Below are 18,044 nucleotides of genomic sequence, written 5' to 3'. Positions count from 1 at the left end.
GTGTATCATGCCCGGGCTTTGGGAAGACACAGCTCCTGCATGCCTCCTCCTCCATGCAGAACCATGTTGGATGGCTGCCTCAGTGGGGGGATATTTCAGCTCAAATGGGTCAAGTGTGGCAAACTTATACTAGAGCAAAGCTCTCCATTCAAGGTTAGGAGCACTCAACACTGGCCAGACAGTGTATATGGGGGACTGTCTCACCTAGGCTGAGCAGCTCTGGGGACAACACAGAACTACGACTGTTGAGGGTGCTTGGTAAAAACGCTAAACAGGGTGTGTTTGTGCTTAATTGGTCTCATTTCTTTCTCCTCATGGCAGGCTGGGTGCTGATACCATCTCCTCTCATGAAGCGCCACCCCATGGTATCAGGAACAAGATGAAGGGACCCAGAGATCAGTCTCACCCTTGTCCAGCACACCACCACATTCTGAGCCTGATCTGCTGCTGCCTCTGGAAAGACTCCTCCAGCTTCCAAAACAACCTTTAGCCACAGTCTGTGTTTCCTCATCCCATTTTTTTTTTTTTCTCAGTAATTCACATGCAATGAGCTTATTCTTGAACACCAGACTAAAACCCAGACATGGGACTTTGTCTACACACACCTGTTTCTCATTGCTTCCTGTGGCACTTGCCTTGTGGGAACCTCTTTCTGCTTCTAGCACCAACACATCACAAAACTTGAGATCAGTGTTTCCTTTCTGAAGTGAGAACTCAGATCACAAAAAAGCCCCCCAAAATACAAAACAAAGAAAGTTCCCTATAGATCCAGCCATCCTGTTGAGGGAAGAAGTGCTTTGAGAACATGTACAAGTTTTCCCACAGCCACCTTCAGCTGTGTCTGGATTCTCTTGGCGCCCAGCCCACGCCCAGAGCAGCAACGCTCCCACAGCGAAGCCCCAGACCCAGGGAGGATGAGGGGACAAGGATGTGAAAAGACATCAGCCTCACAGATCACACAGTGAGTTGCTTCTTAAATAAGGAGGCCCAGATCACAGGTACAAAACCATATTGTTCTAACCTCTAACCGCAGCTGTTAGGCAAAGATGTGGGTGTAAATGCCTTGTCCTCTCATTCCTCCTTTGAAGATCTCAGCTACCCAGAACAAGCTACTGGGAACTCAGAACAAACCAATTTGTGAAGATCACACTGAAAACATTTTGCAGGGCATACCATCTATCTCCCCTATTCCCACCTCAGGATCTTTAATCACAGAATCACCTTGTCTCCCTGGATGAAGCTGCTGATTTGAGCATCCATTGAGCAGCATTCCAGGTGCATGTACTGCGTCTTACCCCAAAATGCTGTCATTACAGATAACGCTGGATAGTGTCACCTGCCCTGAGGTTGACTGGCATTTCCCATTACAAGAACCTACCTTCTAGCGTGAGTGAAACTTTGTTCAGCTTGAACTGAGGTGAGATTTTCCATGCCAGATGTTATTTCATTACAAAACTTTCCCTCTTAATTCAAAGCACCTGCAAATAAATAGGCCATTGCAAAGGCAATTTAAATAAAGGTTTGACCTTTCAGCCATGAATTTTCTGGCTTTGGTTAGCTCCAGCTACTGTCTTAATCACATCTTATTATTTCATGCTCTGTGTGCTATGTGCCAGTTTTTACTTTTAAGGAAGAAATGCTGTCATGTGTTGTTGGCTAACAGATGTGTGGGGAAAAATAGTCATTAGGGAAAGCCTACAGAACAGGGTATTTTTAAAATGAACTTTTGTGTTGTGAGAAAACATATGCCCCACATAAAATCACCTACGCTCAATAATGAAATAGACGCATTTATATAGGATGTATATATGGCATGTTGTACATGCATTTTAGTAGCCATATGTCCTGATATACTCACCCACACCAAAACACCTCAAACTCCTGGGGAAAGACCCTCTGCTGATGTAAATGGCCCCAGCTCCAGTCACAGGCTGGGAGCTATTTCATCTGATGCCTGCTGAGGATCTGCTCCTGCCACAGGTGCTCAGCTCACTCCCTGGCTGCCTTCTGGCTCCAGGATTGGGCAGGTCATTGGCATGAATCAGTGCCTCCCACTAGCAGCTGTGTGGGAGGAAAAATAAGAATTCTGTCAGAGTAGGCATCAGCGAGGCCATCAATACCAAACATCCTGGAGGAGCTCCGAGCTAAGGAACGTGGGGAATGACTTAATAGCAGCAGGATTCATCAAGGATGACAAAATAGTTTGGATCCGGCATTTGTATAAAGTTCGTTCTGGGAATAGAGGCAGCGCTCCCTGCCTGCCAGACTTAGTCCAAATATGAGCCCCAAGGCAACCCAGGCATCTTTGTGCCTGCAGCAGCATGAGTCACACCTCTGAGACACCGAGGGACGCCAGTTCAGCTCAGCTGGTAAATACCTAAGCCAAAGTGCACACATCTCTAATGACAGCCCTGCCCAGGACTTCAGGTGGGCTTTGGATCTGGGCGGTGCAGGATGGAAACCCCACAGGCACTGGCTGTCCTTATCATGTCCTGTGTTCCTCATGCTTGGCAATGACGGATCAGTTTTGGCCTTGCTTGTCATACCCTATGGGGTAGATGTTTTTGCCCATCTTTTACTTAACTTATGCCTTCCACTTGAAGACCTTGTAGGATCATGTATACACACAGCCCTGAAGGGTGTTGTGGGTTTTAAGTGTTGTCAGGCCAGGACACTTTCTTGAACAAACAGAATAAACAAAAAACCAAAACTCTTGGATTTGTTCTGCAGTGGAAGGCACCCAATGCATTTGCAAAACCAGCCTCCACATACTACCAGAGCACACAAGGGGATGAACAGAGGTGTCACCCGGCTTGTGGGCAGCCCAAACCTCAGGCAACAGCACCTCGGGAATATCCCCAGGATGGTGGTGAGGGGAGGTGGGTGGAGGGAACATGGGCTGCAGAGGTGACATGTTCACTGCTTCAGACAGGGTCATTGCAACAAGGGAGGAAACAAATGTGACATGTCTGCAATTTTCATAACAGGAATCAGGAGTCCCTGCTCTTATTCTGTGCAAACTGCCAGAGCTGCAGCAGCATGATTTATGGAAAACTGGGAAAATTCCCTCCTACAGCCCTCGAAGCAGGTAGGAGGCAGAGGGCAGGAGAGTGCTGACCACCTGGGATGGCCCCACTGGGCAGCTCTGCCCTGGGATCATGCAGCCAGCCCCACCGAGCAGCAAGTTGTGCCTGGCCTAGAGCAAGGAAAGAACAACAACTCTGAGGGATGTTTCCTACTGCACAAAGACGCCACTCACAATCCCCCCTGCCCAGAGCGTGCACACAACATGGGCAAAAACAGCTAGGACAGCATAAAGTTGGGTGCATTTTTCTGCCCAGTGGCTACAGCAAAGTCTGCTTTTGAAAGCTGAACCAAAGCAGTTCAGCTGCCTACTGAACTCACGGTGGTGGAGCATGTTTGGGTACAAAGCGGTCCAGCATCGCCCGCTTCCTTGCCTCCAGGGAAACAAGTTATTCCTGCCTTAAATAATGAAGTAGAGGGGAAAAAAAGGATGGACTGGGTTACAGAAGCAAAGAAAGTGAACAGAGAGAAACCAACAGCAAAGGGCCTCTGAAAAGAAGATTATTTGTGCTTTGCTGAGTGCTGAAACCACAGAAGCATCAAAGCAAAGTCAGGTGCAAACTAGGCAGAGAGGAAAGCACTTCACCCCTCAGAAAAAAATGCAGCTTCCTAGAGGTTATTGCACAGTCTGGGGAGAAAGTTACAGAATGCAGGATGTTTCTGTGAGGGCCTTGTACCACTTTTGGTACTTAAACATTCAGAAGAAACTTTTGTTTACCTGGAAGGAGCCATCATCTATCCACCCATGGCTGGCCACACTTCCAGGACGCTGTTTGAGTCCTTCTGAGGGCAGCGAAGCAGAGTTAGATCAAAACTAATGAGCCTCTGACTGTGCTTCTGTGGTTTCTTCCAGTCACAGAACAAAAAACAAACAAAACTACAAAAAAACCTAAAATCACTCACCCCTCCCAAACCACAAACAAACAAACAAAACCCCACACAAAACAAAACAAAACAACAACAACAAAAACCAAGACATGCACCCAAAAAGCAACAGGGCTGAAAGTTCTTTAAATACTTGAAATTCAGGGAATAGCAACATGACAAAGGCAGCAGATACTTGCATAGTAACAAATACCCAAATAATGTAAACTCAGCAGTGTATCAGGGTCGTGGCAGCAGCAGAGCTAAGAGCAGACATGTCTAAGAGCAGGAACATTTACACAGGAGTGTCCATCCTGCTCTATATGTGGGAATAGGGCAAAGGGAAAATTAGGTCACTTCAAAAACATTAGGCCTTTGGAGTAAAAACATAGGTTAATTCAGGTCTTTGACTTCAGAAGGGGTGAAAAATAGCTGGAGTGCAAGTCCTTTCTACATGTAACTGCTACAGCTATCTGAACTTAGATATCCTAGATACAGACTCCCTCCCATCCCAGGAGGGAATTTCAAGCTTCATGAACTTTTATTTGTTTTCTAGGAAGGTGCCCCAAGCACGTAATTTCTGGATTTATTTGCGAAGGCTGCAATTTTCCTCTCCTTCATTTTGCAGCAAGTCTGGAGGCTCTGTCTGTGAAGAGAGAATCACTTTGGCCAACTGTTTCCAAACCACACCGCTTAGGACGCCAGATTACCACTCACCTAAACAAGTGCTGAATTTAGAGTTATTCCCTATCCATTTTCCTTGTAGGTAATCTACCCTTCCTCAAAATTTGGTCTCTTAACCACCTAACATACAAATCAGCATGGACACAGGAACTGGACTCGTACCCTACAGAAACCAAATACAGTTAAGAAAAAAACCCCTCTCTTCTGTGCCAAATTTACCGCCTGCTCCAGTGATTTTTATTCCAAGGGGCTCTGTCTTTGCCCTTCTGTCTCACTGTGAGACACACACCTATTTTTGGCAGGCTTATTGGCATAAGCTGAATATTGTACCTGGAAGCAAACAGTGCACAGAAGAACTGCGGGTACTCCTGAGCGGGGCACAAACTTTTCAAAAGAGTGCGTGTTTCAGTAGCATAGAGCTTACCACGTCCCCTGCAAGATGCCAGCCAAGATTTGTGGATGTGAGTCATAATCCAAATTTTTCAGCTGCATCCAGTCTGTTCTGCCTACATTACTCTTTAAATTCAAACAGTTTCACGGTCTTCTCAGCTGCTATCTATCTTCATGCTCTTCCAGCAGCTGCCTCTGTTTTGTCATTGCTTGCATCTCATTTCCTCAAGGGTTGAAGAGTCATTACTCTTATCCCTCTTCTTCCTGCATCAGAAATTTCTAATAAGCAAACTTGGATGTTGAAGGCAGTGACTGTGCAGCTCCAAGAGCCCAGAGGAGCTGAAGCAGCAGCATGACCTCTTCCAAGGCACCTCCCCTCTGGCCCTCCATGCATAAAGAAGCAGCACAATCCTCCATACAGCGGGACCCCAGATTAACCTCCTGCATGGACACGCACCTTCCAAACTAAGATTGCTTCATTTTGCCATCATTTAAAATCCTTAAAAACAAATTAACAGCTATTCCCTTGAAAGTTTTCTAAACCTCACTGTAAAAGTGGATGAGAAGACAGCAGTTTGGGTTTTTCCAGGCTCCAGGAGGAGCACTCTGTGTGCACCGTTTCTCCTCACAGCCCCAAAGAGGGGCTCTGGGCAGATACCTCACACTTATTATTAGTGGAGAAGGCCACATCTGGCTCTGGGGCTGACCTAGAGTCAGACTAGAGTCCATTACGGCTTCTTTTCTTTTCCATCAAAACCCAGCAGGTATCTCTCAAACATCAGTAGCAGTGGGTCTCTCTTAACAGGAATCTCAACTTTTGCTCTGAGTTTTCTCTGTGGAAATTATATGGGTTTGACTTTTTTGTTTCTTATTAAAAAAAAAAAAAACTGAATGCAAGACCATGGGGTTTCAGAGCTACTCCAAAGCAGAGACCAATCCATCACCAAACCAAATACAAGAACTGAAGTGATTTAGATGCAGTCCTCTGATGTCTCCAGCTCTCTCTTTCTGGGAGGTTATTTCCTTTAACATGGCAGTTAACATGTTTTGCACAAAACCTCATATTTAAGCATGTGGAAAAGCATAAATACTGGCAAAAAAATTATAAGGCAACAACATCTGATTCACAGTGAAGACCTTCCTTCCTCCCTGCACCTCCTTAACAATAGCTACCTATATCTGTCAGCATGAATGCCCCTGTAGCTGTGACTGATCTGTGGTGGTTAAGCAATGGGAGCTGTCAAGGAGAGACTAGTATTGTTACTGTAATTACTGATAGTACGCTCAAGAGCACGTTTGTTTTTTTCCAGCTGCATCTATTGCTGAAGCAGTTGGTATTACCTTTTTCCATAATTTTTGCCTGCAGAATGCTGTTCTCTGGATTCTGACAAACCAACACCTGTGGATACATTTACAACGACAGAAATGATGCTGGATCCCTGGATCCTCATTTCTCATCTCAACTCTTTTTTTTTTTTTTTTTCCCCCTTAGCACTATTAACTTGAGTAGCTGAGGGTCTGCTCCAATATTTTGTGTGTCTTCTATCACATGTACAACACTCCTGCCATAAAAGGAAGCAAGCCACAGATCAAGTAGAAACACCAAGAAGCCGATTTATCAGTTTCAAGATGACTGAAGGACTGCAACCTAAACCCAGATAATCCCAGTATAAATCTATTTGCAAAGAGAGATTACAGCAAGTCCAAAGATCTTGGCCATAATTTGCAGCCAGCTGGGCCAGCAAGGGCCTCTTCATGTTCTGGTTAAAGTCAGCAGCCAAATTTTCATTGCCTTTGCTGGAGACAACTGCAGAGCACAGCAGCTGTGCCAATCTGCCAGGCGCAGCAAGGCAGGAACAGCAGCCCCATCTGAAACTGCAGCATGGAATCTGATGTGCATGAAACACAAACATCTGTGCTGGGATCTGTCCCATGTGGAAAGGGAACCCATGAGAGGTCTCAGCAGCTGGGCTGGTAGAGTACAAGCAATCTCTAAACAGAAATGCTGAAGATCAAATACTAAACCTGATGCAGTGTGGCTGTACTGGAGTGATCACATTATCTGGGAACCTTGATGTTGACCTTTGAGATGCTAACTGTTCTTTCTTATTTGCCTATATGCTGTCACCTTCTGTAGATCCTTCTGTTCTTCATGCTTCCTTGAGCATGCCCACACCAGAGAATGAATGGCTTCACCAGTCAGCAAGCAACATCACCACAGCAAATCACCCCTTAGGTGGGCAAACTGCAGGGTGGAAAACATACACAAAGGCATGTCTTCCTAGCAGAGGGAGTAAAGCAACAAAGAACCCACTGAGCCAGGAGATATGAGGCCTCCAAGGCAGAGGCTTTAGTGGTTGTGTGTGGGTTCACTGCTCTGTTGCTGACTGACATCAGGCTCTTTGGGCTCAGAGAGATATTTCATTTTAAAGGGAAAACTCCTCCAGGGATCTCATTAGCACCATCATGAAAGACAGAAAGGAACTGGAAGCTGGAGCAGGGCTGACAGTGGGGAAACAGGACACAAATGCTGTCAGGCTGTGTTTAAACAGGCAGGGGAAGGAGCCTGGGAGCACTATGCCCTCTGGGGACAGCCTCACTGCCCCAGGGAGGGGATCATCCTTCCCTTGTCTGCAGGGTAAGTGGTTGCTGCTCAGGAAAGCAGCTGCCCAAAAGCTCAACCTGAGGCACCTACTCGCTCACCTGCATTCCTGGGGCAGTTCTCCCCCTGCCAAATTCCGCCTCCTCCTCCCTATGCTCCTCGACTCTTCGTGGGGTCTGTCCTCCTTCTCCTTCCCATCACTGGCTGGACACTGTTGTTTGTGGGGGGCAGCAGCTCTGGCCAAGTTCATGCTTCTACAACTGGCAGCAGAAGACAAAGCACCATGGCTGTGTTTGCAGTGGTGGGAGGTGTGCTGGCATTGTTACACATTCATCCCACTCTGCAACGCTGAGGGCGGGTGTGACAATAGGATCCTGGCAGCCCTACACATTTTAAGTTGATTGCTCCCTGAAAGCTGCTTCCACTTCTCTGAAGACTCCATTGCAAGAAGGGAGCAAAGCAGACCATGGAAGAGCCGTCTGCTGGATCCAGAACACAAGTAGATTCCTGCCTATTAGGCTGAGAAAAGCCACAAAAGCAACACACAAAAAAAGCAAAGAACCCACAAAAAGAGGAGAAAAAAAGATCCACCTTAGTTAATTTGAAGCAACACATCTTAGTTACAACTGCAAATCAGCTTCAGAAATCCAAACAGACATAAGTTAGGCTCCCTGTGCTATTGCTCCCCAGAGGTAATATTAGTTATTACAATTTATTCTATGTAGCTTCACAAAATGCCAAATAGGACTGTGTTTCTTTCAAGTACAGCCTGTCCAACGTGATTGGTGAGTCTTGCTTGGAGCACCTGGTAAAGGAGAGAGATGCATTTATCCCTTCGTGTCTTGAAGAAATCCAAGATAGATGTTTATCAAGGAAATGAGTAATACAATTGGTTTGGCTTTCAGCAGATTTGGAAATACATACAGCAGGTTCCAAGACAGGTTTATGAAAAATCAATTAGCAGTGAGTGGGAAAGGAGTGATGAGTGTTATTCTCTGTGCTGCATTCTTGTTTAACTTAATAAAAGAGACTGAACAATAAGATCCCAGTGAAACACCTCCTAAAATTATGTGTTTCTCCAGAAATGGAGCAGCTCGTTCCACAGTAGGAATGATCAAGTGTTCCAAACTCTATCATATTTCAGCTCCAGATATCTGACAAGACTGTTAGACTCCCCTAAACATTTGGGTTGTTTTATTATCATTAAAAATCAACAGGATTTTGGAGCCTCATTTATCCACCTGAGTTCTGCCCTGCTTCCGTAAGCACCTAAAATATGAAAATCTGCCATAAAATAATTAGTTTTATTCTAAATTTTAATGAAAAATTAACAATAAAAGTTTGGAGAAGACAAAGATCAGCATTTTTCCAGAAGGTCTGTTTACTTGCAAGCCCCCCCCAGCAAGCTGTGAAACAAAGCAAAAACTAAACCAACGCAGAGGGCCTGGCAACTCTGGTAAAGACAAACATGTAACTACCTTTTCCCAGCAAGTGTCTCTTTTAGAGTTTTATACATCATTCAAGAGCAGAACATTTGCAAGAATAACTGTAGTCAGTAAAGCACAGCTTTAATGACTGACAACCTGTCCAGAGAGGGACTGGAAGCTCTGCTTGCTCCTGGTGACGATTTCAAAGGGCTCCCATATGCTGAGCAGAGGGGCCTGAACTGCAGCCTTGCGTGACAGCAGTACCCTTCCCACCAAGGCTGTGACAGAGGGAACCCAGTCCTGCATCCCCCATGCAGCTGTTTTCCTTGGAATTCACTCCCAGTTTCCATAAGCACAAAGCAAAGCAGAATTAGGCCTGCACAGTTCATCAGACCCAAAGCACTTAAAATTCCCCAGGTGGCAGTGACCAAACCCAACTGCTGGGAATTAGTCGTTCAGGTCACCTCTTAATGTCATAGGGCAAGCAACAGTCATCACAACTCAAGCTGGGCAACCAGTGTATTGGGCCAGTTCCCACAGTAGCCAGTGGTGCCCCTGCCAACTAAAACCAGAGCAAGGAAGTTCTGGGTATAAGAAGCAATAGCAGAGCTTGTTAGAAGAGGCAAACCTTTGCTGTAAACAACCAATACCAGATGATCTCTACTGGAGGGCAACCACCTCCATGGTTTAAACATCTTGCAGAACATTTTCCCTCATCCATCAACACACTAGGAAGGTAATCACAAGGTCTTGTGCAGTGCCAACAAAGATAACAAGAGTGTACTCAAGCAACGAGCATCGGCTTTCTCTCTGTGAAAGCTCTGGGCTCAGACCCCATGGCAGCAGAAATCATCAAGGGCTAATGGGTAGGGAGAGAACTGGAGGAAGCAGCATTGCCCCTACAGAATCAACCAGGTGACCCAGTCATGGGCATGCTGAGATGTCATCTCTGCTTTTCCTAGACACTCTGCATCTTACAGCAGGCAGCTACCAGGGCAGCTGGCACTAACTCTGCAGCTTCCCCACGGATACCTCTGCAGAGCCCTTACTCATTCATCTATTTCAGGCTGCTCTTAAACCAGCTCATATAGATAGGAAAAAGTCCCCAGTCTGCTCAGCTGGTGCATTTGAAGTGTTAGAAACATCGATAAAGCAAAAAAGCTCTTCTGTTAAAAAAAAAACAACCACCCGCTCAGAAGCTGTGGAAAAGCTAACTCGCATTGCAATCATCATCTGTGGGATCATACGTCTGTAGGTAAACAAATACAGCTTTCAGGCACCCCGTGGGAGCATCGGTGCTACAGTATCAGCCAGGTACAGAACAAAATCTTCAGCTTCCTCCTGAGGTCTGGGGTCTACCATGCCAAGCTCCTTCAATCAGTCTGCTATGGTGAGCAGTACTTGGACATCCATGCCCACACTGGGGCTGAATGTGGGCTGGGCCGTTGTTCAGCTGGGGTAGGAATGTAGGTCAATTTAAAAGCCTGGTAAATAGAAATCATTACGTCTGATGTCCCAGCAACAGATGCTGTATCACCCATCCAGATTAATCAACACATCTCAAGCAGTTACATGGGGACCACAGATGCTCCTTATGCAGTGCTGCTCTGCAGAGGCCAAGGTGCCAAGGTCTCCTCCAGAAGATCCCCTCCATGGAATGTGTGGTGTTGAAGGTGGTGCTAACAAGAACCGTGTCTTTACAAGAAAGTCACCTCTTGGAGTGAAAGCCAAGCTCCAATGACAGCAATAAATCAGCATCTTGCTCACTTCTCATGTGGCATGTCAGGGCTATGTTCTGTCTGTGTTTGTTTCAAGAGGAGTTGCAGAACATCATCTGAGAGTCCAGGTGTTCTCCTTCTGTCTTCCAACACAACTTCTCCCTCAGCTGGCTTTGCAAAACAAGCAGTAATGGGGTGGTTTGGAAAGATCTTACACCCATCTCTGTTCAAGACCACCTGGGCCATTTGCAGGCAACGCAATGCATAGGTTGTTCCACGCCTGTTTGCTAGCTCTGAAATCTTCTGCAATAGACATTGTGATGCAGCCTTGTAGGTGGGATCCTTTCTGTCTGGCCGTTTTTTGCAATATATTTTGTAGAAGACATCAAGAGACTTCCTGACACTAGTATCTTCTGTACTATAATGTTCATACATCCATGACAGAGCAGCATCGCTAGGCTCAGTGGGCTCACACAGCCCTGCTTTTGGATAACATCTCACGTTTGCTTTCTCAGAGCCTCCAGTAGAAAAGCTTGCAGGAACTGCAGAGGGTATATTGTTCTCTCCTGCAAGAACAAGATCAATGAAAGTCATTAGTCAACAGGCCATCCCTCCGGCAAAATCTTTTTTTGTCCCCCCTCACTGCAGTCTGGCAAACAGGCTGTGAGCAGGAGTGAGCTCAGTACTGCTTTAAACTTGGCTGGGCTGCCAGAGTGGCTTGGTGCAGAGATTCATACAAGATGAGCTGTATTTGGGGATCACATAGTTGTCCCAGCCTCACCCTAGCGCAGTGATTGAACCTACTTGGTAGTATGTGCCTTCTAGTTCCTCTCAGTCATACTTCCAAAGAGGTGGAAATTGGGATCTGCTGCTGCTGGAGACAATAGCCGACTCTCAGGGAAGTCTAATTAGCAGCTGAAGCAGTTCTGCCTGTTTCCTTTTTCTCCCTTCGTCCCCTGGTCTCATTCTTTCCTTTTCATAGTTCTCTATTTTACTCCTACACAATGTGCAGTCCTGTCCTTCAGCTTTCAGCCAGATCTAGAGCCTCCAAACCAACACTGTTATGTTATGTGTTATACGGTCACGTATAGAGTTTGGGAATGGGGACTGCAAAACGGGACCCAGTCCTTCCCGATGAAATCCTATTTTTGCAGCCCAGCTGCACTGAACACTCTTCTCATATCCTGCAGGAATTTTTACAGATAACATTTATCTAAAGGCTGAGGACTCATTCTCACCTGGGTCTTCTCCTTCCTTGATGACCCACATGTCTGGGTAACAGTCTGGGCTATGGTTCTCTTCTGGTCAAATGTAATCAAGCGGGATGTCTTGTACTTGCATAAAATTAATACAGCATCAGCACAGAGATTCTTGTCAAAGATGTGACTAGGACAATCAGCAAACCACACACAGCTTCTAGTAGGAAAAGCCTCCATAAAGAGACCTTGAATTGGGCTCTGGTACCCAGGGAATGCCTCTAACTGCAATTTCATCTCCCAGCCTGCCGCATCAGCCCATTTGCCAAGCACCTGAGTCACCAACAAGAAAATTTTCCAGGGCTCAGCCAGAGATCACGCAAGTTACATAAGCAGGAGACAGGGAGTCAGAAAACAGCTTGGTCTTTTCTAATTATGTGAAATACGAAGCAGAGTGCAGTCCTTCTTATCAGTAAGAGACCATGCTCAAAGGAAATCTCGGCATGGTGGTAGAAGGCTGCTCTTTCCCTCCCAGTACACAAAGAGCTACCCTCCCCTTCCTGAGTGGTCAGATTCATTAAAATGAAATTAAGATGTCAGTGCAGCCATATTGTACATTGCCTCTTTTTTCCTCTCCCTACCTTCTATCTTTGATCTCACTTCTCAATTTTACTTCATCCTCAATTCTGCAATTTTACATAGAACCTTTCCTCCTCCTGCAATGTGTCATTTCCAGCGCAGTACAAAGAAAAGCTTAGTGGCCTTCTTTTGATATATGCCACCATAGTAGCAAATCAGACCTAATCAAAGAGAAGAGGTCCATTTTGCCTCAGTAATTTCTCAGCCTTGGTGCCTATGTTAAGTTAGAATTGAAGCCTCACACATCTCTGATAATTCAATCAAGTGGCACTTGTGCTCAGACTCCTGTGTCACTTGCAGCCCCCTGTGCTATGCTGTCACCTTGCTCCTCACACACAGCTCACAGCTATTATTTTTTGTAAAATAGCAGCAGCTGCTTCCAGCCACAAATCTCAACCCTACATGATCCAGGAAGAACAAAATCCTATTGGTTTCACAGTGTCAGGGGAGACCTTTGTAATGCTGTTCTGCATTTCTCCTGTGATCTTAGACAGAATATTAGGAAAAATTTATTCACTGAAAGGGTTATCAAGCATTGGAACAGGCTGCCCAGGGAAGTGGTTGAGTCAACATCCTTGGAGGTATTTAAAAGACATGTCGATGTAGCACTCATAGACACGGTCTAGTGGTGGACTTGGCAGTGTCAGGCTTATGGTTGGACTCAATGATCTTAAAGGTCTTTTCCAACTTAAATGATTTGATTCTATTCTATTCTATTCTAGTCTAGTCTAGTCTAGTGTAAAGCTAGTATGACCTACGAAGCAGTTATCTTCTGCCAAAGCACAATCCACTGAAGATGTGACTGGTAAGTATTTTCAGGGGTATGTTTTCGGGTTTGATTAGTCAGAAAGTACTCATATTATTGAGAGAATGGTTTTCTTTCAGTTACTGATTCAAATCTATGTTTCTCTATTTTACAACAGCAGGCTCTATCCTCTTAGTGGATTACTTTTCCAGCAAAACCTTCTTAAGGCAAGACATGAAAATTCAGACACAGAATTCCCAGAACCAATCTATACCCCATGAAGGTGCACTTTTCCTCTGCTTTCCTGATAATTTCCCAATACCTTCTCAAACTATGTGCCAAGACTCGTCTTTGCAAATACACTCAACCCTTTTCCTCCCTAAAAGACTTCACTCGAGGTAGAGGTCCTTACTCGACATCTTCTAAAGAGCTGATACTGCTGTTGTAAGGCACAAATCTCCTGAATGATTTATAAATCACAAAGTACATGCCCAGTAGCTAGATGCCTGCAGGGTCCAGAAAGAGCTTCTCAGCTGGAGCACATGTACAGCGCACAAGTACGCCACGCAGGCCAGCAAACATGCTGCTAAAGACAAAGACAGCATTAAACTAATCAATCCCTTTCCCTCTCCATGCACCTGCATCCCTCAAGAACACTGGGATTCCCTGATAGCACACAGCAGCATTGCTTTAAAGCTTAGACCTTTCTGGCTTTCCAGCAGGAAAAATGTGGTTTTCTAAACCCTATCCTTCCATGGCAAACTTAACAACACAGCTGTCATAAAACCCAGGTGCAGACTTGACCCAATGCCTACAGAAGTCAATGCAAAGATGAACAGGTCTGAAAATTCACACTCTATTTGCCTGTAATGGAGTTTCATCACCAGAGCATCTGATCCAGATTATTTTTAGCTATTTTCACTCATTTATACTACCAAGCATGTGCTAAAGGGGATAAACAAACAAACAAACAAACAAAGCTCCAAAAACTGAAACAGGTCATTACTCATGTCTTGGTTTAATTCTCATATGATGGATAAGCATCAGTAAGAATGTGTAATATTTCATCTGTGCCTCCACTCCATGCTAATTGAAGTTCAGCATTTGCAGCTTATTAGTAAAAGACCTGGGGGCTGATAAAAGGATATTCTTTGTGTTTATAAACCTGCTGATGAAAATTTAAAGTCTCCATCTGGTACAAGCACATAACCCTGCTGCTCAAAGCACACAATGAAATCCTGCTTTGGACTTGGGCCACTTTTTCAGTGATGCAACAACTCTGCAATATATTATTTGCTCTTCTACAAAAGCAGCTGACATACTGATTTGAGCCTCTGTGTAGCTGTGTTCAAGCACATGCAGAGTGTAAAACAAGACATCTCTCGAACAGCAGAGCTCCTACACTGTTGGCTTTCTGGGGGAAGAAATCCCCACCCCCCAGTTCAAGTGGGCAGCGATTCCTGCAGCTGCTGGTGCTTCACTAGAGCTGGTGTTGCTGTGATCTCTGCCTCCAGGTGTTGCAGGGGCTCAGCTGGATGTCAGCAGCTGCTAAAACTCGTTACATCTGTAGCTGGATTTGTCCAAGCCTCCTGCCCTCTCCCACACTGTCTGACTGCCTCCTGGGAACCCTGCATGTGGGATGCATGGTTACCCTCCTGCCCAGTACGCAAAGGTCCATCCTATCAAAAGGGTCTGCAAGATTTATACTGCAGATCCGAGTACGATAGACCTAAACCACAGTGTTTTGTCATCATCAGTTCTGTGAAAAGGGCAATTACATCGCTTGTTTTAGGGCAGGAATCGTTTGCACTAGGGCTTAGGAATTACTCATCCCTGGTACTTCTGGAGCTGGAGTCCAAGTCCAAGAAAATGAATGCCAATGCCACTCCAGCACTGCTCTCAGGTGTTAGACACTACTGAAGCAGCCAACAAGGGCAGGAAGCCCTTGACTCCTTTCAGCCATCTGACTGACCACATACCACAGATAACTTTGAGCAAGGGCTGAACTTCTCTGGGTGCCTTGATTGTGCCACCCTAAACAAGGACAAAGAGAATTATGAGACTGAGAAAAGCAAATTATTTTTTGAACAGAACGAAATTGATCTAGAGATATACAAATTGCCCTGTGTTCACAGTACTGATTGAAGTTCAACCAGATGTTGGTTAGATGATGCTAGAGCACATCCCTATGTTGTAACATCAATGACAGGACTGTTATCCAGTGCAGCTCAGAGTGACAGAGATTATTTAGGTACTCCACTCTGAGATGGTGAACTGAGAAAACATGTGTCTGCTTCCTGCTACAGCCGGATGTGAAGGCCTGAATAGACCAGCAGGACCAGCTTGTCTGAACAAATGTCCGTGAACAAAGTTTACCAGAGAATTAAGCAACAGTGGAAAGGAAAAACAAAGGAAAGGAGAGAGCTAGATGAGAGAAAACTCTTTCCTTGGGTGAGACCATCCCAAAAGTCATCCATACTTTACCTAGTCTCCCTGGGAGTAGATGGGGCTGAGCATAACTGAATACTACTTTTTTTTTCAGAGTAGCTGAACAACAGAAGCAGAAGACATGTCCTGGCTGGGGAGACAAACTCCAGCTATGCACTCCCATGTCAGCACTGAAAGTACTGCCTCATCCAAGGCACCACCATGAATTTATGCCAAGTTCAAGATCTGAAAGAGACCACATATCCTGCCTGTGGGCACAGAGTAGTTAATCGGTGCTCCCAAACTTTTCCTCAGAGGGGAAGACAGAAGACTCTGTTGGTCACAAAATCAGACATTTCTTGACCTGAACACCTCATCTGCCCTAGACACTGCCACCCGCACCTCAGCGTGCTCTTCCTACCCATGAGTCTGCTTCCCACTGTGACTTGTTACAGCTAAAGTCAACACATTCTCAGCATCCATGAGGCATGATGAGTCATAAAAGGAGGACATAAATTACCAGTTGTTTTGGTTGATGGTACCCATTAAAAAAGGCCATTCGGAAGTTCTCACAGATTGTACTATTCCTCTTTTCCCATCAACCTGCCAGGATGTACCTGGGCTGAAAGCAATCATCCACAAATAAGAAAGGGTCCCTAATTCTGTGCTTGCTATTAAGTGGTAAGACAAGTGCAAACAGATGGTATCCCTGAGGGCAGATACAGCCCTCTCAGCACTCCTAGAATATCTCTTCTTGCCTCTGCATCATGCATGTCCATATGGCACCGTAATGTTCAAATAGAGGCAATACTACTAAGGCTTGAGCAGAGCTCCCAACTAACAGCAAATGTATGTCAAATTGCATCAGTTGTGGGATACATCTATCTGCACAGGAGGTAAGAACAAGTCTCGTGTTGCAGCAGAACCCCCCATGTGTCCATGCACCTTATCATTACATGTGTTGAGCATCTGGGACAGCTAAAGCAGAGAAAATAATCTTTTTCTAAAATTTCCACCCGGTTGATTTCCAGTGGGAGTGCATGTGTCATCACAGTAACACAACTCCACTCAGCTCTGGGAAGAAAGAAGAAATTTAGGGAGAATTTAGCAGGAGCTCATTATACCACAAATACACGTCATCTTAGCCTGCCAGTAACAGCATACCAACGCACTCAGGCATTGCAAAGCTAAACATTTTGGGACCAAATCCTATTTCCCTTACTTGCATTAATAAAATTTCCATTGATTACAACAGTTAAAAACCCATGGGTTTTTAATTACATCCTAATTACATCCCTTTACATGAACTGAAATATATTTGCATTGTATGATTTCCATTACTAACATTTAAATTGCAATAGCACCAAAACCACAAGTATCAAACAAAACAAGTATCATTCTGCTAGGTGCTGTACAAACACCTATTACTTTGAGTAAAGGACAGAGCCTAAAGCCTTTCTTGTACAGTATGGAAGAATTATGGTAGTTTACAATTTCTCTGCACACATCTCTGCCTTGCAGAAAACAGATGTTTTCTTCTTGCATTGTTCTTTGGGAAACCATTCAGCATTTAAAGCAAAGGCAAATGGAATTTTCAATGACACTATAATTCAAAAATACTGTTGTAAGCAGAGAAAAATTGTTCCTTGTGTGCACTTAAATTATGAGTTGAAAGTGAAAATAAGAATGTAATATGCCTTGCTACTTTGCTGTCTCCCTGATCACACACAGAGCAGCCTTCTCCTGCAATAGCATGCAGTAGGCTGTACCTCACAAGAGGGACTCTGCTTTACACATGACACAACCAGTTATGTCCTTCATCCACCAGCTCACTGGAGAGGCACATGTGGCTGTGTCTGGTTGCTGAGGAGCTGGCTGGGAGCTGTGCAAATGCTGGGTAAGCAAAAGGCAGCAAGAAGGGAAGAAAGAGGCTGGAGGGATTTGGGGTATGGAGTAGAAAAGGGAGGCAGTGATGGAGGAATAGCCCTGGGTATAGCCCAGTATTGAGTCGAGTTTGCTGCCTTTTTTGTCTACATGCTGCACATTTGTTGTGTGAAAAGTTGGGAGGGGGTTTTAATTCACGTGGGATAAGATGTAAACAGTTATTCTGAAGAAGCATAAACCCCTCCCTTTCTAACTCCCTTAGGAATTTGAAATTCAAGAAAAATAAAAAGCCTGCTAAATGGTAAAGTGGGTTTGAAATGTAATAAGCAGGCACAGTGCATCCCCCTAGACACTCTTCCAAATGTCATGCTTAGTATTAAGCTC

At 45.0% G+C, this 18,044-nt stretch overlaps 1 protein-coding gene across 9 annotated transcripts in view; it reads right to left on the bottom strand.

The window, feature by feature from the left end:
* Positions 1-8,980: 8,980 nt before the first annotated feature.
* SHLD1 (shieldin complex subunit 1) overlaps positions 8,981-18,044 on the bottom strand; it is a 78,058-nt gene continuing 68,994 nt past the window's right edge. For all 9 annotated transcript variants that reach the window (XM_080342103.1, XM_080342106.1, XM_080342102.1 and 6 more), the window contains one exon: positions 8,981-11,335. In XM_080342103.1, coding sequence (XP_080198229.1) covers positions 10,815-11,335 — 521 coding nt within the window. In that variant the 3' untranslated portion in view covers positions 8,981-10,814. The remainder of the gene's footprint in view (positions 11,336-18,044) is intronic.

This window comes from Nesoenas mayeri, assembly GCF_963082525.1.
Source record: "Nesoenas mayeri genome assembly, chromosome: 3".
Taxonomy (NCBI): domain Eukaryota; kingdom Metazoa; phylum Chordata; class Aves; order Columbiformes; family Columbidae; genus Nesoenas; species Nesoenas mayeri.
The sequence above is the reverse complement of the archived record's forward strand: the minus strand, read 5'-3'. Positions and strand labels throughout refer to the sequence as shown.